This window comes from Hyla sarda, chromosome 2 (assembly GCF_029499605.1).
Source record: "Hyla sarda isolate aHylSar1 chromosome 2, aHylSar1.hap1, whole genome shotgun sequence".
In the NCBI taxonomy this organism is placed as follows: domain Eukaryota; kingdom Metazoa; phylum Chordata; class Amphibia; order Anura; family Hylidae; genus Hyla; species Hyla sarda.
This window is the reverse complement of record NC_079190.1, coordinates 85,140,025-85,162,913: the sequence shown is the minus strand read 5'-3', so window position 1 is coordinate 85,162,913 and position 22,889 is coordinate 85,140,025. Positions and strand designations below refer to the sequence as shown.

The following is a 22,889-nucleotide window of genomic DNA, read 5'->3' as shown; positions in this document are numbered from 1 at the left end:
TGTACTAGATTTTACCATATATTACATTATATATAATAAGATCCTTATCCTCCCCATCCCCGGGGGATGTTCCTGCCCCCAGGGATTGTGAGAAAATGAAGTTTGTAAGTCTCCCCTGCTGCCCCAGAAGTAGAACCTTGGGCGGGGAGCTATACTAACCTAGTCCTGTGGCTCCGTCCGTAGTGACGCCCCCTTGGTGTGATTGAAAGCCTGTGTCTCCTCTCTGCTCCATCAGTTTAGGTAAGCATAGCTTCCCACCCAGGGGACTATTTAAAGGGCAGTGGAGGAGACTTAGGAACTTCATATCCTCACCATCCCGGGGGGCAGGAATGTCTCCCAGGGGTGTTGAGGATGAAGATTTTACCAGGCTACCGTCACACACAGGTTTTTTTTTTTTTTTTCTTAAAGCTTTCTTTGCCGTTTTTGAGCCAAAGCCAGAAGTAGATCCAGCCAGCAGAATGGAGAAGGATACGTCCAACCTTTTTTATATTTCACCTTTCTGTTATATAAAATTCTGGCTTTGGCCCCAAAACTGCAGTGTATGACAGCATAAAAGGATTATGTGAGAGGAAATAAAAAAAATCAGCATTTTATCCAGAAAAAAGCACCACTGTTCATAAGTTGTTTTCTAGCATTTTAATACAGTTAATTTAAAGGAGTACTCCAGAATAGGAAGATTGTACTCCATACTGCCAGCAGCAAAAAAAAAAAATAAAGAGGTACATACCTTCCTTCACTCCCCCGGGAGCGAAGGAAGGTATGTAGCTCTTTATATTTTTACTGCTGGCAGTATGGGGTACAATTTTCCTATTCTGGAGTACTCCTTTAATAAAGATGGCTGAGCTGCAATACCCGACCATGGCCAGGCGTGGCACTGTTTATGGAGGAAAGCAGGATTTTTTTCCCTTATCTTATGTAACCTTGTTAATTTAAAGTGTACTTGTCATTAGCAAAAATGTTTTATGTAATGTAGAAAATAACAATAAATGTGTATTTGTAATATACTGTACATTGGTTAAAAAATATGTACGGTATATTTTTGTCCCTGCAGCTATTGTCTGTGTGTCTCTGTGAGGAATCCGAATACAAGTGTGAGCTGACAAGTGGGGGGCTCTGTGCAGGGACAGCATTTTTTCACCCCAAAATATACACTTTTTTTTAACCAATGTATATTACAAATATATATGTATTGTATGATTATATCAAATAGTACAAATATATCCTGGTTTTCAGGTACAAAGATATTGTGCTGTTTTAATTTTCTTTTCACATCCAACTAATACATTTTATTGTCTTGTTTTATTGCGTTCTTACAGCTATGAAAACAAGTATGTCAAGTTTTTTAAAAGCAAACCCTCGCTTCCGCCCGGACTTAGCCACACCGACCCTCCCGCTAACAAAACTCAACAGTCTACCAAACCAGAGACCGAAACCGCTTTGTCTAAAACAGCCAAAAGGAATATGAAGCGCAAAGAGAAAAGGAAGCAAGACAAAGGAGAGCGAGAGGTGGTGGAGGAAACCAGGCAGAACATGGAGAAGATAAGTATTTCAGAATCCGAGGTGCAAAAGGACAAAGCGGATACTGAAAACGCTGCAGCCGAGAAGGCCAAGAAAATTAAGAACCTGCGCAAGAAGCTTCGACAGGTGGAGGACCTACAGCAGAAATTAGACTCTGGAGAGATTAAGCAGCCTTCCAAAGAGCAGGTAGAAAAGCTGGCAAGGAGGAAAGCATTAGAGGAAGAGATAGAGGACCTGGAGCTGGACTTATAGATGATAAGGCCTCCATCGTGGGCCAGACTGCCAGGGGACATACTAGGCGTTTTATGGTTTGTTTGTTATCTCTTTCCCATTCAGTCCATTGTAGTTTCCCAGGGAAAGATCTTTCTGTTTTCCCGAAGGACATTAAATATTGGGGATCTAATTTCCAGCTCATTGGCACTTAGGCGAGAAGAACGATACCGCCAAAGCAGCCACAAGTTTAAACGGCCATCATGTTTCGGTATCTGAAGGTCACGTAGAGTTCCATATTGCAATTGAGAAGAACTCGCTTCATGCCCATCCACGTTTTTGTTTTTTACTGACAAAAGATTAGTCTCTAGATATGTCAAATGGATTGAACGAATGGCGAACATTGTACAAAATTAAAGCAATAATTCCTACTTGATGGATTTCTTCTAGATCACAATGTATCCTTTACCTCAGTGTTTTCCAAAGAGTGTGCCTCCAGCTGTTGCAAAACTACAAATCCCAGCATGCCCGGACAGCCAGCGGCTGTCCGGGCATGCTGGGAGTTGTAGTTGTGCAACAGCTGGAGGCACCCTGTTTGGAAAGCACTGCTTTACCTCCTTAGCATACATTTGATACATAGTGACTGGTGGAGAAGATGTTTTTCGGGGGGAGAAAAAAACTATATACAAAAAAGATTCGCATAGTTGGCTAAAAAAAGCAGGATACATAGAAAGGATATATGCATTAGCAATAATGGACGTTTCATGGTATATGGGGGTACACATACACTTTTGTTTTTTTTTTTTCCTTTTTTTTTTTTTTCTTTTTACATTTTAACATATTTGTGGGTTTTGAATTTTGTTGTTGTTGAACAGGGGAATGTATTAGTTAAAGGGTGATCACTTAATATTCAGCTTTTATAACAGAGCGTGTGGCCTGCCACCTAATTCAAATTTTAGGGCACTGTCGAGGGCTGGGTTCGGCTATTTTCGGCAGTAGATTTTCATTTGAGTGGCAGGCTCAAACGCAGCATTATTCAAACTTCAACAAGCCGCATCCTTGCGGCTGGAGGATTGTAGCCCCCCCTGTTCTGGGAAATAGTGAGGGGTCCCAGCAGTCAGACCCCACCACCGAACTAGTATTTATCACCTACTAAGTAAATGGGTATTAATTGCTTCCAACCAGAAGAGCCCTTTTGAATGTTTAAAGAAGAACTCTAGCAAAAAATAACGGGGATAAGTAGCTGATCACTGGGACCCCCCATGATCGATGGGACCCCGGAGCCTGTGTTGTCTACCGGTAGACTGCACGTTTATTTCTATGGGAGCACCGGTGATTCCCGAGTGTAGTCAGGTCTTTTAGGAACTCCCATAGAAATGAATGGAGCGTGTGTCGTCCTCACTAAGTGCCAGGTCCCGTTCTGGAGATCATGGGGGTTTGACAGCTGGGACCCCCCCGATCAGCTGCTTATCCCCTATACTGTGGATAATTTTTGCTGGAGTTCTTCTTTAAGCAACAGATGACAGAGGTTCCTTCCATGAAGCTACAAGAGCCTATATGTCAAGTTGCTCTGGTTAATATGTCTACTCTCATACTACAAGGTGTTTTGAACCCACACAGTTATTTCGTTGTATTTTTAGCTTTAAAAATGCACCAAGAACCCAGAATTCTTTTTTACTGTAACATGCATTTTCTGGCGTTTTTTTGTTGCCTTATTTTTTAAAATCGCACAGAAATATTGGCAAAAGGAGGCGCAACACAGCAGCAAGAAACCCTGCATATTTTTAACATGCCGCTCTGCACAAATGCAGTTGTGATCAGGGTCTATGGCGAGGAAGCGGATTGTTATGGGAAAGTCATGTTTTATGACAGGACGTCACTTTTTTTTGCTCTTTGTTTTAAGTGATTATGTTTAATAAAGTTACAACCAGGTGACGTATAACTGTATACAGTATGTGTACCATGTCGGCAATTTAGGATCATCTATTGTGTCTTTTTGTTATGTGTGGACATATTTAGTATCTTCTGTGTCATATTCATATACTCTGGTCCCCTCCTTTTTTGTGTTGGGGCGACTTACCATGGCATTTATTTGACATGTATTGTACTGTTTGTTACTATTGTTGTATTATTATTATTTTTCTTTTTTTTATAAAATAGAAGGTGTAATAAACATGTTGCACTAGAAATTTTTTATTGTGTTCCACATGGAGTAATTAACACTAGGGGCAGCTAAATGTTTTGTATAGGAATATTCTTGGTCTTTTGACTTTTAATGGTAATCAGGAAAAGCCATAGCAAGAATTTATACCATTTTCCTTTCAGTGAATTGTACATAGGTACATGCCAGCTATCAAACGTATCTCGACAGACCCTATTGATTTATTATGGAGTCCAGCAGGGTTTTGGTGTATATAATATATATATATATATATATATATATATATCAACAAGAATAGCAGCGTTGACTGAGCCACTTTTGGCAGTAAAAGAATTCCATAACACCTTACAAGAACAAGAGATCTATTACTTTTTAAAAGCTTGTGGGGAAATGTATCATTGTATTTACAATGATAATTTATTTACAGTAAGTAAAACTCCTTAGGATGAAGTCAGATATGCTTTGGCTTTTGTAGTTGTTGCTGGTTTATCATATGAGACTATTTCAAATTTTTGCAAATTTTTGCATAATCTTAATAGCATTTCATCCAGCCCGGACCACAATTGGAAAGTTATCTATTTATTTATGAAGAATATGCGCCTTTTGATAAATTTGGAGGAAAAAAGATCTTCCCTCTGTATCAACATAGTATTTCTGGCAGTTTTTATTTATTTATTTTTTTACCTGTAAAAACCAATAACCCTTTAATTTTATAAAACTGCTCTAAATGATAACTGTGGTAACTATCCTTTTAACAAACATTGCTTAGATCAATAGTACAAGGGTGAGAAACTTTGTGATGTAGTTTTTTTCTTTTTTTTATTTGAGAAGGATACCTCCACTTATTGGCACCCCACTCCCAAAGAAGTAATACCCATCATTTTTTTTTTTTTTTTTAAGTTTACAGTGGTATCAGGCTACAGACTGACCAAAGAAATCTATGGAGAGGGTAGGAAGAAAATGAGCTGTAGAGAGAGACAGAGAGGAGCTTCTGAAAGCTGTGTGCTTGTCCTGTATGGAAGACATCATACCAGCTAGTCTCCACCCACTACAAGGACAACTGAATGCTGAAGATTAGAGAGAGCCTGCAGAGGGGAAAACTAGTGAAGCATGCCACAAAAAAGTTAAATACAAGTTGTTTGTTGCACGGTTATTAACCCTTTCCCCACCCTGGGCTACGGTTACGTCCTGGGGTAGATGTTTGGAGAGAGATTCTGACTCTATCCCATTCTGTACCAGGCGGCCCCCAGCTGATTTCAAAAGCCAGGGGCCGCTAACTATAGCCTGTGCTGGTGGGTTGGACTGGTAGGTCGGGGGTAGGTGGGCTTGATTGGTACTTCTGCGAGGTAATTGCCTTTGCCATCCAATTGTCACCAAGATCACTGATCAATGCTATGCCATGAAATGTAATAGCCCCCTATGGAGACAAAAAAAAATAGCAAATAAAGTGTTTATAAACCTAAAGCTCCTCCACTAAGTTTAGATTTAGTTTAAATCGCCTCCCTTTTACCATATTTTAAATAAAATAATGTAAACAAAAATAAACATACTTGGTATCATCACTTCAGATATTTTGTCTTACTTGTGTGTCTCTGCTGGGACAAAATACAGGAAATGTGGGCGGGACAAGCAGGGCTCTCTGCAGGCTCCTGGCTTGTCAGTCAGTCTGCTGTGTGAGCCGGGGGTATGTCACAGAGCCTCACTGCACAGAGCCCTGCTTGTCCTCAGTGTACAGAGCCCTGCTTGTCCTCACTGCACAGAGCCCTGCTTGTCCTCAGTGTACAGAGCCCTGCTTGTCCTCGGTGTACAGGGCCCTGCTTGTCCTCGGTGCACAGGGCCCTGCTTGTCCTCGGTGCACAGGGCCCTGCTTGTCCTCGGTGCACAGGGCCCTGCTTGTCCTCGGTGCACAGGGCCCTGCTTGTCCTCGGTGCACAGGGCCCTGCTTGTCCTCGGTGCACAGTGCCTTGCTTGTCCTCGGTGCACAGGGCCCTACTTGTTTACCCGCACTTCCTGTATTTGGTCCCAGCTGAGACACACAGGCAATAGTCGCAGGGACATGGCAGAATTTATTCTACCAAAAATATAAACATTTTAAAGCCAATGTATATTAGAAATATACATATCGTTATTATCTACATTATATTAAACAGCTTTTGCAAATGACAGTGCCCATTTGAGCATTCTGTGTAGCAAATGGAAGACATTACTACTCCTACTTGTGATGCCCCTTAGAAGTCATCCAAGAATTCTTGTATCTTTCCTGCTGTCTGGAAACATTTTCTGTTATTTTATTGGAAATATGCTATACTAGAAGTCAAGGCTAAAATTAGAAGTTGTCTGCAGGTTCCTGTTACCAGTAGACGATTGAGTCTCTCGGGGTTAGAACTATTGTTTTCAGGCAACAGTAACGAAACAATGCCAGGCTTCATGTCTAAACTTACCATGTTGCTACCTGGACTGTAAGAAAAATTTCCTTCCAGTTTGTAAAATTAGTTACAATAATACCAAAATCCATAATTAAAAAAAAGTTGCCCAGGAGAATTCAGACCCTGCTTCAGATAATAAAGAAATGTAAGCAATATATTTGTTTTGTTTGTAGTCATAGCTGGCCAACCCACATACTGACCATGCTCATGCAATAACAAACAGCAGTCATATGAATGACTTAGATGTAGTCCTATTGAATGTTTATGGTTCAATTTAGATTTCATTGATTAATATTTGAAAGTCATATAGAATGCATAATAATGAAACTACAGCACTGTCTGATAGTCTTCCATTTATTTGTATAATTGGATTGTTTACATGAGTTAAGTGTGCTAATGAACACTAGGGACAAGGTGATCAGCCTTAAAGGAGTAGTCCGGCACGCACTTTTGTCATTTTATCCCGTCCGGGCTGCAAAATAAAAGAAAACACACTTTCTCTTACCTGCCAACGAGCCCCCGGGGCTCTGGTACACTCCGGTACATGTGCTCGGTGCACAGGGCCCTGCTTGTCCTCGGTGCACAGGGCCCTGCTTGTCCTCAGTGCACATTTCATTGATTAATATTTGAAAGTCATATAGAATGCATAATAATGAAACTACAGCATTGTCTGATAGTCTTCCATTTATTTGTATAATTGGATTGTTTACATGAGTTAAGTGTGCTAATGAACACTAGGGACAAGGTGATCAGCCTTAAAGGAGTAGTCCGGCACGCACTTTTGTCATTTTATCCCGTCCGGGCTGCAAAATAAAAGAAAACACACTTTCTCTTACCTGCCAACGAGCCCCCGGAGCTCCGGTACACTCCGGTACAGGTGTTCGGTCCCCGGGCTGTATTCTTCTTACTTCCTGTTAGCCCAGCACGTCACACGGAGCTTCAGCCTATCACTGGCCGAGGCGGGACATCGCTGCATCCGGTGATAGGCTGAAGCTCCGTGTTACATACCGGGCTAACAGGAAGTAAGAAGAATACAGCCCGGGGACCGAACACCTGTACCGGAGCTCCGGGGGCTCGTTGGCAGGTAAGAGAAAGTGTGTTTTCTTTTATTTTGCAGCCCAGACGGGATAAAATGAAAAAAGTGCGCGCCGGACTACTCCTTGAAGATCATACATGTTAGATTTGAGTAAGGTATAACCCCTAAAGGACTCGGCCCTTTTTCACCTTAAAGGGGTACTCTGGTGGTTAAGGTTTTTGGCTATATTGCATCTTCTTTTAATGTTCATGTTTTTTGCAATTGACATGTATTATATGTTTGTGTAGCATGTGTCTTTTTTTTCTTACCTGTTTATGCGCCAGGAAGTTCTGTAATTCTGTGTTGAATCTCTGACTGTTGTCCACAATGTTGGCCATGTTAGGATTAGGCTGTGGACAACATGTCATGGCTTTTTTTCTCTGTTCCTTCATGACTGCATGACAGAGATAATCCACGCCCCCTCATCTCCCCCTCCTGGAGAACGCAGGTCTGCATGAGAGAAAGAAGCCAGAGCAGGGGGAGAGAGAGGACATACACAGCTCCTCATCTCCCCTCCCCCTGCACTGTCTTCTGAGGATGCAGGTCTGCACTGAAAGAAGGCAGAGAAGATAAGAGTGTTATCTGAAGGGGAGGATAACAAAGTGCATGGGCTGGGGATGTATAGACTGCAGGGGAATAAATCTCGGACTGGGGATGATTTCTATATGTGAAGGAGGGGGGGGGGGGGGACTCCTGAATGACACATGCTGGGAGTTTTAGTCCCTATTATGTGTGTGTATGCTAGTGTTTACAAACCAGTGTGCCTCCAGCTGTTGCAAAACTACAACTCCCAGCATGCCTGGACAGACTTTGGGCAGGCTTGGAGTTGTAGTTTTGCAACAGCTAGAGGCACACTGGTTGGGAAACATTGTCCTAGCCTATTCAGCATACACATCATGTTACACCAGTGTTTCCAAACCAGTGTGCCTCCAGCTGTTGTAAAACTACAACTCCCAGCATTCCCTTACAGTCTTTGGGCATGCTGGGAGTTGTAGTTTTGCAACAGCTGGAGGCACACTGATTAGGAACACTGGCCAAGCCTATTCAGTATATTACAAACAAAGTGCATTGTTTCCCAACCAGGGTGTCGTCAGCTGCATCAAAACTACAACTCCCAGCATGCCCGGACAGCTTTTGGCTGTCCGGGCATGCTGGTAGTAGTAGTTTTGCAACACCTGGAGGCACCCTGGTTGGGAAACACTGGTGTATGTCCTATAGAGGTTTGGTGAACTACAACCCCCAGGAGACTACAGAGGCAGCATGCTGGTGTTATACCACAGACTGAAGACTCCTGAATGACACATGCTGGGAGTTGTAGTCCCTTTTGTGTGTGTATGCCAGTGTATCCCAACCAGGGCTGATTATATTAGTGTGCTGTGTATAAGGGGGCCGACCCGGGAAAATAGTAGGGTGGGTAAAGGGCGGAATAAAAAATGTAAAAAAAAGGAGCCGCCCCAAACCAGCAAGGCATGTGGCATGCTGGGATTTGTAGTTTTCAGCACAGCAAGAAACAGGAAATAGAAGCAAAGATAGGAAAACAAAGTGGGGGATAAAAAGACAACAAAGAACGGAAATAGAGTAGGCTAAACAACAAGAATAGAAATGAAACAAAACAAACGGTAAGTCAAAAACGGAAAAACACTTTGACCACGGAGTACCCCTTTAAGGACTCAGCCCTTTTTTTGCAATTCTGACTACTGTCACTTTATGCATGAATAGCTCTGGGATGCTTTTACCATTTATTCTGATTTCGAGAGAGTTTTTTCGTGACATATATTACTTTAGCATAGTGGGAAAATGTCATGAAAATTTTGCATTTTTCTAACTTTGAAACTCTCTGCTTGTAAGGAAAATGGACATTCCAAATGTTATATTAATTCACATATACAATATGTCTACTTTATTGGCATCACAAAGTTGACATGTTTTTACTTTTGGAAGAAATTAGAGGGCTTCAATGTATAGCAGCAATTTTCTACATTTTCACAAAAATTTCAAAATTTGAATTTTTCAGGGACCAGTTAAGTTTGAAGTGGATTTGAGGGGCCTTTCTGTGAGAAATACCCCATAAATGACCGCATTATAGAAACTACACCCCTCAAAATATTCAAAATGACATTCAAAAAGTTTAACGCTTTAGGTGTTTCACAAGAATAGCGGCAAAGTGGAGAAGAAAAATCTAAATGGGCATTTTTTACACTAACCTGTTCTTGTAGCCCCATTTTTTTTTTCATTTTTAAAAGTGGTGTAAGGAGAAAAAGCTCCCCAAAATTTGTAGCCCAATTTCTCTCTAGTATGGAAATACCCCATATGTTGACATAAAGTGCTCTGCGAGCTCACAACATGACTCAAGAGGGAAAGAGAAACAGGGATTTTTGAAATTATTATTTTTTTTTGCTGTCATGGTTTTTGGGGGCCATGTTGCATTTAGGAAGCCCCCATGGTGCCAGAACAGCAAAATTACCCCCACGTGGCATACTATTTTGGAAGCTACACCCCTCAAGGAATGTAACAAGGGGTATAGTGAGCCTTAAAGGGGTATTCCAGGCAAAAACATCTTATCCCCTATCGAAAGGATAGGGGATAAGATGTCTGATTGCAGGGGGCCCGCCGCTGGGACCCCCCGCGATCTCCCTGCAGCAGCCCGCATTCTATGCGTAGCTGCTTCTGCAGTTTCGGAAACCGCCGGGCTTCCGAGATGGGAACGTGACGTGACGTCATGCCACGCCCCCTCCATTCATGTTTATTCATGTCTACAATGGACATCTGTCATCAGGAAACCATATATTGGCTGAATGACACAGCCTGGAGGTGGCTGAATCATGAGACCCTATAGTGGCTGAATAGCACAGCCTAGAGGTGGCTGAAGCATGAGGAGACCATATAGTGGCAGAATGGCACAGCCTGGAGGTGGCTGAAGCATAAGGAGACCATATAGTGGCAGAATGACAGCCTGGAGGTGGCTGAATAATGAGGAGACCATATAGTGGCTGAATGACACAGTGTGGAGGTGTTGGCAGCATGAGGAGACGATATAGTGGCTGAATGACACAGCCTTGAGGTGGCTGAACCATAAGGAGACCATATAGTGGCTGAATGACACAGTGTGGAAGTGTTGGCAACATGAGGAGACCATATAGTGGCTAAATGACACAGTGCAAAGGTGTTGGCAGTATGAGAAGACCATATAGTGAAATTCAAATTGAAGATTTATGGTAGCTAGTGCTACCATAAAAATGTTTAGGCCCATGCCCAGCAACATCAGTAAACCATATATTGGCTGAATGACACAGCCTGGAGGTGGCTGAATCATGAGGAGACCCTATAGTGGCTGAATGGTACAGCCTAGAGGTGGCTGAAGCACGAGGAGACCCTATAGTGGCTGAATTATGAGGAAACTCTATAGTGGCTGAAGGGCACAGCCTGGAGGTGGCTGAAGCATGAGTATGCTTCAGCCACCTCCAGGCTGTGTCATTCAGCCACATCCAAGCTGTGTCATTCCGCCACTATATGGTCTCCTCATGCTTCAGTCACCTCCAAGCTGTGTCATTCAGCCACTATATGGTCTCCTCATGCTGCCAACACCTCCACGCTGTGTCATTCAGCTACTATATGGTCTCCTCATGCTGCCAACACCTCCATGCTGTGTCATTCAGCCACTATATGGTCTCCTCATGCTGCCAAAACCTCCAGGCTTTGTCATTGCATGTCATACTGTAATCTGCATGTCATACTGAATAGCAGTATTATCTCACTACCCCAGCACAGTCCATATGCATGTTAGAACAAAGCAAAGTGTTCTACAACCCTATTGAGGCTCTCTGTAGGCCAGAAATAGCCATTTTTTATATAGATTTGCCGCAAATAAATTCGACCCAAACCAAATTTTATCTGAAAATTCGGCGAATCAGACGAATTGAATTTTTCAAAAGTTTGCTCATCTCTACTAATTTCATCTCATCCCAGGGATTACCTCAAATCTCTGTCCCAAGCATGTAAATGGAATTGAGAGACTACACCCTCTCCCTCCTGTAGCAACTAATGAGACGTGAAGGGGAGATTGTTTGGAAACAAATAGATTCAAATCATGTTAGGACTCTATAATAGGACAGGGCACCTAATTTAGGCACCGAGACAGCCTAAATGTGTTTGAGGTGATTGGACAAGTAATGTGGCATACCCAAAAGATGATGTACAGTACATCCACTGCTACAGGGAAACCAGATTATTAAATAAAGGTGTCCCAAAAACTGAACATTTGGTAAGTGACATACAGGAAATTGATTTTGGCCTGTATCATGGAGATATAGGTGAGGCTGTGGTGCACCCATTGCTTGGAATCTTATGATATATAAGGGTCTGTAATTTCCCCAGATATTGGGAAAGCCAATGGTCGAAGGAAAAGATCTGCCACTCATTGGCAAGATTGCTAATTTATATGAGGAATTTCTATTCTTTTCTCCCCATATTGATTCTTTGTCTCTCAATGCCCCAACAGAACTTTTTGACAGACAAGTTTCTACAATGTACAATTGGCTGCAATTGGTGCTTTAAGCAAAAGAACAAACCAAATGATGGCCGACAATCAGGTTCAGGAAATAAATATTAAATTACCAGCTACTATACATAGCCAGTGACTCTTGTAGACATTACACTTTGTTAGATCAGCCGCCTCAACATTTTCTTCTTCAACATCCATATTTTACCTATTTGTGATTCGATGAACTGTGCAAAGTTGCTTTATGGTTTGTGGCACATTTTCAGCTGACAATCACATGCTTGTTATATAAAGCACATCTACTGTGGATAATATTGCCCTAAGACACAGAAGCTGGTATTGCTGCAAACATTTCACACTACCACAATACACAAGCAAATATGCCATAGTGTCTTCATCTTGTGAATCACAGCAAAATATTGGCTGGCATGTTTCTGATGTTGGCATTTTTATTTTTGCCTAGTGAAATCTTGTGGGTTAATCACATTGCTACCAGAAGGATGTGGGCACTGTTTGAGGAAGACTGGTTATTTGTCATATATTTAGCAATTTTACAAAATGGGTAATTGTTGTGCCTTCTTAGGTTATTAAATATATACAGTGCTCAAAAAAATAAAGGGAAAACTAAGATAACACATCCTAGATCTGAATGAATTAACTAATCATATTTTTATTTATTTATATAGCGCCTACAGATTCCGCAGCGCTTACAATTATGGGGTACAAACAAAGACAAGTATCAGACATAAAATTACACAATAACTATTCAAATAAGAGGTGTGGGGATATATTGAGGATATGTTGGGGATATGTTGAGGCCAATTAGAGACTGTTATAGGCCTGTCTGAAGAGAAGTGTTTTTAGGCCACGTTTGAAACTATGGATGTTGTTGTTGAGTCTGAGGTATTGAGGGATAGCATTCCAGAGAACCGGTGCAGCACGAGTGAAGTCTTGGAGACGGGAGTGAGAAGTTCGGATTATAGAAGATGTTAGTGTGAGGTCATTAGCAGATCGGAGAGAACGTGTAGGATGGTAGACAGAGATGAGAGAGGAGATGTAGGGAGGTGCAGCATTGTGGAGAGCTTTGTGTGTGAGACTGAGGATTTTGTACTGTATTCTGGACTGAATTGGTAACCAGTGTAGTGACTGGCACAGTGAGGATGAAATACTTTCGTCTTTACACAGTTGAATGTCAATAGAGAGAAGGCAAGTGGCACCGATACCTTAGCTAGGCAGCTCCCAGAGATGAACAACACAAAGGCACTGCAGATAACCAGGTAACTCCAGCCGTGGTGGTGCTAGGACAATACGGTAATAGATATCAATACTGGTACAACTAAGATCTAGACAGGCATCCTACACTCACCGTATAGATACTGGTCACTCGGCTCCCATCTCGGGCTGCTCCTCCTGGTCGGCTGACAAAGTAATGTGCTGACAACAAAATCACACAAAAATTATCAATGAAGATTAAATTTATCAATCCAAGGAGGTCTGGATATGGAGTCACACACAAAATCAAAGTGGAAAACCACACTACAGGCTGATCCAACTTTGATGTAATGTCCTTAAAACAAGTTAAAATGAGGCTCAGTAGTGTGTGTGGCCTCCACGTGCCTGTATGACCTCCCTACAATGCCTGGGCATGCTCCTGATGAGGTGGTGGATGGTCTCCTGAGGGATGTCCCCCCAGACCTTGACTAAAGCAACTCCTGGACAGTCTGTGGTGCAACGTGGCGTTGGTGGATGGAGCGACACATGATGCCCCAGATGTGCTCAATCGGATTCAGGTCTGAGAAACGGGTGGGCCAGTCCATAGCATCAATACCTTCCTTTTGCAGGAACTGCTGACACACACCAGCCACATGAGGTCTAGCAATATCTTGCATTAGGAGGAACCCAGGGCCAACCACACCAGCATATGGTCTCACAAGGGGTCTGAGGATCTCATCTCGGTACCTAATGGCAGTCAGGCTACCTCTGGCATAGAGGGCTGTGCGGCCCCCCAAATAAATGCCACCCCATACCATTACTGACCCACTGCCAAACCGGTAATGCTGGGGGATGTTGCAGGCAGCAGAATGTTCTCCATGGCATCTCCAGACTCTGTCATGTCTGTCACGTGTGCTCAGTGTGAACCTGCTTTCATCTGTGAAGAGCACGGACGCCAGTTTTTGACCGTTTGAGTGGACACATGCACATTTGTAGCCTGCTGGAGGTCATTTTGCAAGGCTCTGGCAGTGCTCCTCCTGCTTCTCCTTGCACAAAGGCTGAGGTAGCGGTCCTGCTGCTGGGTTGTTGCCCTCCTACAGCTTCCTCCACGTCTCCTGATGTACTGGCCTCTCTCCTGGTAGCGCCTCCATGCATTGGACACTACACTGACAGACACAGCTAACCTTCTTGCCACAGGTTACAGTGATGTGCCATTCTGGATGAGCTGTACTACCTGAGCCACTTGTGTGGGTAGTAGACTCCGTCTCATGCTACCACTTGAGTGAAAGCACCGCCAGCATTCAAAAGTGATCAAAACATCAGCCAGGAAGCATAGGAACTGAGAAGTGGTCTGTGGTCACCACCTGCAGAACCACTCCTTTATTGGGGGTGTCTTGCTAATTGCCTATAATTTCCACCTGTTTTCTGTTCCATTTGCACAACAGCATGTGAAATTGATTGTCAATCAGTGTTGCTTCCTGAGTGGACAGTGTGATTTCACAGAAGTGTGATTTGCCTAGAGTTACATTGTGTTAAGTGTTCCCTTCATTTTTTTGAGCAGTGTACTTAAAAGGACACTCAAATATTTTTTGATGACTGGAATATTTTTATTTTCCATGTTTGCAAGGAGGCAAGAAGATTCTACTACCTTGTGTCTTAAACTGTAAATGTAAGAATGGATCAAAGGAACCAATGTTTGTATCATTTTTATGCACCTTGCAATATCTCACACAAAATGAGGACAGCTGTGGTGCTTGTCACAAAACTGATACAAGCAGGTGGTAGGGTTATCATTATTTGTCTACACTAGATCGAAAATAATGATAAAAAATCCCTCTTACACCACCCAAACAAAAGCGTACCTATCATAGTGAAGAAAACAAAAGTGATATGTTACGCAGTACCTAATCCTGATCATGTACATATCATTTTCATGTGTCTATAGCATTTATATGTCGCTCACTTGCTTTGTGTTCTTGCCTTCTGGAGGGGGCGTGTCAGTCTCTCTCCCTCACTGTGATGACTCATCTGCTCTGAGTCTGGGAGCAGCCTGGCAGTCTGCAAATCACTGCACAGTAGTTTTTATGCATACATTTTCTAACTGTTCCTTGTAAAGCTGGATGCTAATCAACATAGTTGTCACTATGTGTGTCATTCAGCTTTCACAGACTCTTGAATGTCTGATCAGTTCTTTGTCAATCAGGAGTCTGAGAAAGCTTTGGCTGTTCAAGCATGCTGGGAGTTGTAGTTTTGCATTGCAACAACTGGAGATGCAGTGTTTTTAAAGCACTGTGTTAGAGCACTGTTGCCTTTAGCTGTTGCAAAACTACAACTCTCATCATGGGAGTTGTAGTTTAGGAACAGCTGAAGGCTATAGTGGTGCAATGGTGATCTTCTATACTGAGTAGTCTGTCTGCATAAAGACATGACCCCCAGTGGTGGCTATTTTTATTTTGGATTTTTAAGTAAAATTTCATTTTTTTAAAATTTTTTATCAGTAGAACTAGGAAATATAATACGTTTTTCATAATGACAGTGCCTCTTTAAAGATATTTGCTGCCACAACCTGTCGATTTTAAGCTGACCATAAGATACCAATCCAATCTGGATAGGCTACAATTCCAAAATATAATCTACTATCCCCAGTAGTTTACTAAACAGGAAAAAGATTCATCCAAATCTATCATATAGCTGAACAGGTATGTAAATTTCTGACTATAACTCAGCTCTCTTTAAGGACAATATAAGTTAGTTTTACCAGACTAAGGCAGAACCTAATAAATGAATGATTTATTATGAAAGTAAAATATTCACTGTACATATAAAAAATGATTATATTTGTGAGTTTCACCACACAGAAAAAAAATTAATGGAATACTTAATTACAAAAGTTATATTCTATGAGGTCTGGTAGAAAATGGCGTCTGGCATCCAAAATGAGATCTTCTTCCCCATGCAAGCGCACCCTAGCCCCCCTAGAGACTGGAGTTTTGTACCTACTGTGAAGGTGACACCTCTAGATTAAGCCCCTGGGCTGGAATAGAACCTCCCCTTTCCTAGTCATACATTTATGCACAAGAAATAGATAAATACATCTATCTTCCATCATGGGCCAGGCACCAACATATTTTTCTGATATTTGGGTTCTCCATCAAATCCTCTTTCTAGGGGTTCCTGATATGACCCCCTCTTTGTGTAAGATTTACCCAGCGGGTACAGTTCGGGCAGGGATCCATACACAAGGGTCATGTGAGGACTCATTTTAAAGGTATTATGATGAAGAATCCAACCGTATAAGATATGGGCTGCAGACATACCACCCTGACCCCATATTTAATAATTGGAAGATATGGCATTTTTCAAGTGGGCCACTTCTATACACCTCTTTCATCTATTGACACCCAAGCCGGTGCCTTGTTGGCTGGAAATGGACATCTATGCACTAGTCGGTAGATGTGTGGTCTGCACAGTCTTCTTGATCAAAAGGGAATGAACTCTCTTGGGATGCTAAACTCACACAGATAAGGGTAACATAATTACAAGTTGTGCATGCAGATGAACATTTATATAGGACATTTATTTTATACTTCATGACATACAATCACAATGCAACATGGATGGATATTGGAGCCATTGTTTGTGACAGTGCTGTTTTTGGAAGAACCCTAATCCTCGAAAATTCATTTAAATGATAAAGAAGCCAAATACAAGATGTACTAGAAAAAAGTTAACAAGAACAAGATATACTTCAAGAATCAAGAATACAGCTGTCCAGGGGAAGCCCTATTGTTGGATACCCCCCCCCCCCCCCCAAAAAAAAAAAACAGGATTTGAGGGTAGCTTCAAATTATGAACATATGTAGCTTCAAGTTATGCATAACTGGGCACCACCTGTGCTTACATGTACTGGGCTTCAAGGGAAGCAATCAGCAGATTTTAGCATATATAACGCTTGGCAATGCGTTATGCAGTGGGGCAAAAAAGTATTTAGTCAGCCACCAATTGTGCAAGTTCTCCCACTTAAAAAGAAGAGAGGCCTGTAATTTTCATCATAGGTATACCTCAACTATGAGAGACTTAATGAGAAAAAAATTATCAATAAAATCACATTGTCTGATTTTTAAAGAACTGTTTTGCAAATTATAGTGGAAAATAAGTATTTCACCTAAGTAAAATAAGTAGGTAACCTACAAATAAGCAACATTTCTGGCTCTCACAGACCGGTAACTTCTTCTTTAAGAGTCTCCTCTGTCCTCCACTTGTTACCTGTATTAATGGCACCTGTTTGAACTTGTTATCAATATAAAAGCCACCTGTCCACAACCTCAAACAGTCACACTCCAAACTCCACTATGGCCAAGACCAAAGAGCTGTCAAAGGACACCAGAAACAAAATTGTAGACCTGCACCAGGCTGGGAAGACTGAATCTGCAATAGGCAAGCAGTTTGTTGTGAAGAAATCAACTGTGGGAGCAATAATTAGAGAATGGAAGACATACAAGACCACTGATAATCTCCCTCGATCTGGGGCTCCACCCAAGATCTCACCCCGTGGTGTCAAATGTCAAAATGATCACATGTATGGTGAGCAAAAATTCCAGAACCACACAGGGGGACCTAGTGAATGACCTGCAGAGGGGTATTGCAGGATTTTATGTTTTGACTATACTACAGTGGCTGTAAAGTTAGTGAAGTTCCTAATATAGTGTATGTACCTGTGTTTCATGGTGGTCTTGCAATTCTTTGATTTTTGCCCTTACATTTATTTTTAACAGCATACAAAATGATTGTCGTCTCAGGTTTTCCCAGGTTGCAGTGGAGCCAAGATATTACATCACTGATGAGGTGTTCAGAGGAAGCCTGTCTTTACTTCAATGAGTAGAGTAACTGCTGGGTGGGAGGGAGATCATTCTGAAAGAATTTGCAACAGCTGAAGGCACCCTGTTCAGAAAACACTGGCCTATTGCATTGAAGGCAGCCCAGGTGTGTTTCAGTGGGTGAGGTGACTGATGTGTGGGAGTAAGAAAAGTGACCTCACACTTACAAACAAGGAACTATAGGATTTGTAGTTTGAGAGAACAAACTCCAACAGGAAATAGCCAGTTCACAAAAAGCTAGCCACAGTGTTATGGTGATCTCACAACACACTATTTAGCCCCAAGACAAGCACGGATCGTTCCTAAGCATGTCCATTACTGTCTGGCAGGGATTTACTAAAATCACCTTATGGTGGATAACCCCTTTAAATCAAATAAGAAGTATTTATTTCAGTGGAGGTTTTCTTTACCTTTTTATTTTTCTAAGAAACCAATTTGTCTAATAATGCATTTACCGTTACCTTGTTTTTCCATTCATTTGTTTTTCCATTTTACAGTGTTGGAAATCATATAAACATAAAACAGTAGGGGACATTTCTAGTGCACAATATTTTATACATAGATAATATTTCATAGTTTTAACTTTTCAGTCTAATTGTATCTACTAAAATACTAAGGGCTAGATCTAGAGATATGTCCATTAGATAAGGCTGCGTCAGTGTGTATATAGTTTTGGGCATTGTCTGCATTCATGGATAAATTTGGCTTTATAGTGATGACACATTAGACAATACTTTAGACACTTGGGCTTGCCTCTTACCCTCAAATTACATGATTGTACTCTAATAACAATAAACCAATGAAAGGAACATTAAAAACTTGATCTTTTATAATTAAATAGACTAAGGGTAAAACATATGATGTCGGCAAAACATTTGTTAAGCCATAAACTATGGGGGAGATTTATCACACCCTGTCCAGAGGAAAAGTTGACCAGTTGCCAATCAACAGATCGCTTCTTTCATTTTTGAAAAGGCCTCTGAAAAATGAAAGAAGTGATCTGATTGGTTGCTATGGGCAACTCAGCAACTTTTCCTCTGCACAGATATTTATAAATCTCCCTCTATATCTTCTGTACTTCCCATATACAGGGTGGGCCATTTATATGGATACACCTTAATAAAATGGGAATGGTTGGTGATATTAACTTCCCGTTTGTGGCACATTAGTATATGTGAGGGGGGAAACTTTTCAAGACGGGTGGTGACCATGGTGGCCATTTTGAAGTCGGCCATTTTCCCATCATGCAAGGTATATTCTCCCATCATGCACAGCTCCTGGGACGTGACATCATCATTGAGCAGTTAGACAGAAAACTTCAGAAGCTAATAACTATTGGAAGGATTAAGATTTTTTAATAGAAGTAATTTACAAATCTGTTTAACTTTCAGGAGCCAGTTGATATATATAAAAAAGTTTTTGCCTGGAATACCCCTTTATTGTAACTTTATTCTTTCATGAGTTATTTACAAGTTTCTGACCACTTATAAAATGTGTTCAATGTGCTGCCCATTGTGTTGGATTGTCAATGCAACCCTCTTCTCCCACTCTTCACACACTGATAGCAACACCGCAGGAGAAATGCTAGCACAGGCTTCCAGTATCCGTAGTTTCAGGTGCTGCACATCTCGTATCTTCACAGCATAGACAATTGCCTTCAGATGACCCCAAAGATAAAAGTCTAAGGGGGTCAGATCGGGAGACCTTGGGGGCCATTCAACTGGTCCACGATGACCAATCCACTTTCCAGGAAACTGTTCATCTAGGAATGCTCGGACCTGACACCCATAATGTGGTGGTGCACCATCTTGCTGGAAAAACTCAGGGAACATGCCAGCTTCAGTGCATAAAGAGGGAAACACATCATCATGTAGCAATTTCGCATATCCAGTGCCCTTGAGGTTTCCATTGATGAAGAATGGCCCCACTATCTTTGTACCCCATATACCACACCATACCATCAATTTTTGTGTTCCAACAGTCTTGGAGGGATCTATCCAATGTGGGTTAGTGTCAGACCAATAGTGGTGGTTTTGTTTGTTAACTTCACCATTCACATAAAAGTTTGCCTCATCACTGAACAAAATCTTCTGTGTAAACTGAGGGTCCTGTTCCAATTTTTGTTTTGCCCATTCTGCATGACCTGAAACTACGGATACTGGAAGCCTGTGCTAGCATTTCTCCTGTGGTGTTGCTATCAGTGTGTGAAGAGTGGGAGAAGAGGGTTGCATTGACAATCCAACACAATGGGCAGCACATTGAACACATTTTATAAGTGGTCAGAAACTTGTAAATAACTCATGAAAGAATAAAGTTACTTTAAAACCAAGCACATCATTGTTTTTCTTGTGAAATTCCCAATAAGTTTGATGTGTCACATGACCCTCTTCCTATTGAAAAAACAAAAGTTGAATTTAAAATGGCTGACTTCAAAATGGCCGCCATGGTCACTACCCATCTTGAAAAGTTTCCCCCCTCACATATACTAATGTGCCACAAACGGGAAGTTAATATCACCAACCATTCCCATTTTATTAAGGTGTATCCATATAAATGGCCCACCCTGTACATGAATGCATAGCTTGGTAAAGGTGTGGGGGAAAATTGCTACCAAACTTTTGTCTTTTTTAATACTTAAAAATAATATAAAATCTGTGTTAATAGGAGACATCATGAAAACATACAAAAAATGGTTTAAGTCTAAATCTAGAACAATAAAAATTTGCCTCTTCAGAAGGGAAATGCTCATTATTCCTAATTAGAGACTTTTCTGATGAAACATGCCCTCTTTTCAATAACTACATTTTCTTCAATGTTTTGCACAGATGGGCCAGTTGAACCATACACTGCGAAACGGTACCGTAGCCCCGAACAACATCCCCCCGAGTCTATTGTCCACCCGTGTCCTGCACTGTTTGTATTCCTCGTGTGTTCTTGAATAAAGAAGTTTTGAAGAAGAAGCAGATGGTGAGTTGCCCTGATTACTTTCTACTCTGGTTGTAATTGCACATCGGACTATTTGCTATACAGAGAGCACCACCTGGCATAGGTCAGCTAGCAGAGGTACTGATTCGTTGACGCTATACAGAGGCAGCAGGGCCGAGTGTTTTGTAATCTCTATTGGAGGAAACATTATGTACTGTAGATTTACATGTCTTAGTCTCCTCTAAATTTCTATAAACTGGTTCCTTTTCTTTTGTATGGTATAAGAATATAACAGTAATTTCAGTAATATAGACCTTGGAGTCATTCCTTATGGAAGAGCTCTCTTCAGGAAGTCTAGACTATATGTCTCTTGAATGGCAAACTATTTCGAAAGGTTGTCTTCCCCAAAATTTTCAGTGATCTATTTTGTAAAGGTCACATAAAGGGTTTGAACTTTCTACTCCTTCTATGAAACCTACACATCTTAAATATTGCCGTCCATCTTAATGATCCTCCATCTCCTGTATTTGTATCCTTTACCGGTATTGTTGAAGGGGCCTTTCCCTCCTCCACTTATTATGGAATCGGAAACTATATGGTACATTTTAAAAACAGAGCTTGTAGGAGAAAATATTTTCCAATGGGGCATGCTGCTATTATTTTTTTATCTAGAATTCACAAAAAAATCTGCATACCATTCAATGGTAACAGAGAGGTAAGCATGGTCCCAATAAAATGTATTATAATCACTATCAGGATCCCAAATTTAATTTAATATTCTCCTCTGCCACACTAAGGATGCCATAGTAGGTTTATAAAAGTCTAAATGATCAACTTGTTACTGAATACCTTTGTATGTTATACCTGCCTAACAGAGGCCGAAAGGTCATTTGACATCTATTTAATAAATGTGGGCATATGATTACATCTGACATCAGGAGCGTGGAGGGCTCTAACACAGGAGGTCGGGATAGGATGACGGGATAGGAGGTCAGGATAGGGGGTCGGGATAGGAGGACGGGATAGGAGGTCAGGATAGGAGGTCAGGTTAGGAGGACGGGATAGGAGGACGGTATAGGAGGACGGGATGTGAGATCGAGATGTGAGGATGGCATATGAGGTCGAGATATGATGACGGGATGTGAAGTCAAAAGCTTACTCCTTTGTTTATTTTCCTCCCCAACAAGGATTAGAAAGGAAAAACCGGGCAACGCCGGGTACTCAGCTTGTTGTAGATAAAATATGGATTACATTACATTCATGCTTTAAATGTGTAAATTTACTTCTTGAAGCCAAACTTAATTTACGGAAAATTAAATAACCTTATGTGCTCTTTCCTAACAAGATAGGACATTCAGTGCAGGACATATATTTACATATCTCCTATCCTGCTATGGCCTATGTTATCTCCTGTATGTAGACACTTAGATCAGCAGGACAGAGATCCAGATGTTACGTAAAAAACAGCTCTCTTCCAGGAAGTTTATTCATGTTTGGTGCAGTGAGTAACCATAGAGAACTAATGACAAACACAGAGTACGTCAGGACATGAAGCAGATTCTGATGTCTAATCCTGTGAAACATCATCCCCATATATAAGGCACATTGCACAATACAATAGACTCATATTGTGGTCGGCTTACAAGCATATGTAAGAAATAAAATTCTGCATGTACTATGGGTTTTGATTTGCAAAATATAGCATACGCATCATGTAACAGGAATTAAACATTAGTGCAAACGTTATCCTAAGCACTGAAACTTGGTCAATCTACTGTTTCTCGGCCATCAGACCATGAAAGGAACAGAGAATCAACGCTCCAGTCTATGCATGTAGGAATGATCACAGCCATAACCATGTAAGGGTGGAATAAATTACAGATAAAAAGGCCAAGTATTTTTAACATCAAAATAGTAAAATACATCAAAGATGAAACAGCTGGCTATTACTCTGTAAGTTACCGTATTTTTCGCCCTATAGGACGCT

General features: G+C 41.4%; 1 protein-coding gene and 1 long non-coding RNA gene across 4 annotated transcripts in view; one reads left to right on the top strand and one right to left on the bottom strand.

The window, feature by feature from the left end:
* The window catches only part of PYM1 (PYM homolog 1, exon junction complex associated factor), a 35,023-nt gene extending 31,090 nt beyond the window's left edge, over positions 1 to 3,933 (top strand). For 2 of the 3 annotated variants that reach the window (XM_056562373.1, XM_056562372.1), the window contains exon 3: positions 1,317 to 3,932. In XM_056562373.1, coding sequence (XP_056418348.1) covers positions 1,317 to 1,770 — 454 coding nt within the window. In that variant the 3' untranslated portion in view covers positions 1,771 to 3,932. Of the gene's footprint in view, positions 1 to 1,316 lie in introns of all 3 variants that reach the window. The other variant, XM_056562371.1, reaches the window with a different exon arrangement.
* Positions 3,934 to 4,696: 763 nt separating this feature from the next.
* LOC130357647 (uncharacterized) overlaps positions 4,697 to 22,889 on the bottom strand; it is a 38,226-nt gene continuing 20,033 nt past the window's right edge. Inside the window, exons 2-3 of the long non-coding RNA XR_008889209.1 lie at positions 13,255 to 13,322; positions 4,697 to 5,306 (exon numbers count right to left, since the gene is read on the bottom strand). This is a non-coding gene — a long non-coding RNA (uncharacterized LOC130357647). The remainder of the gene's footprint in view (positions 5,307 to 13,254; positions 13,323 to 22,889) is intronic.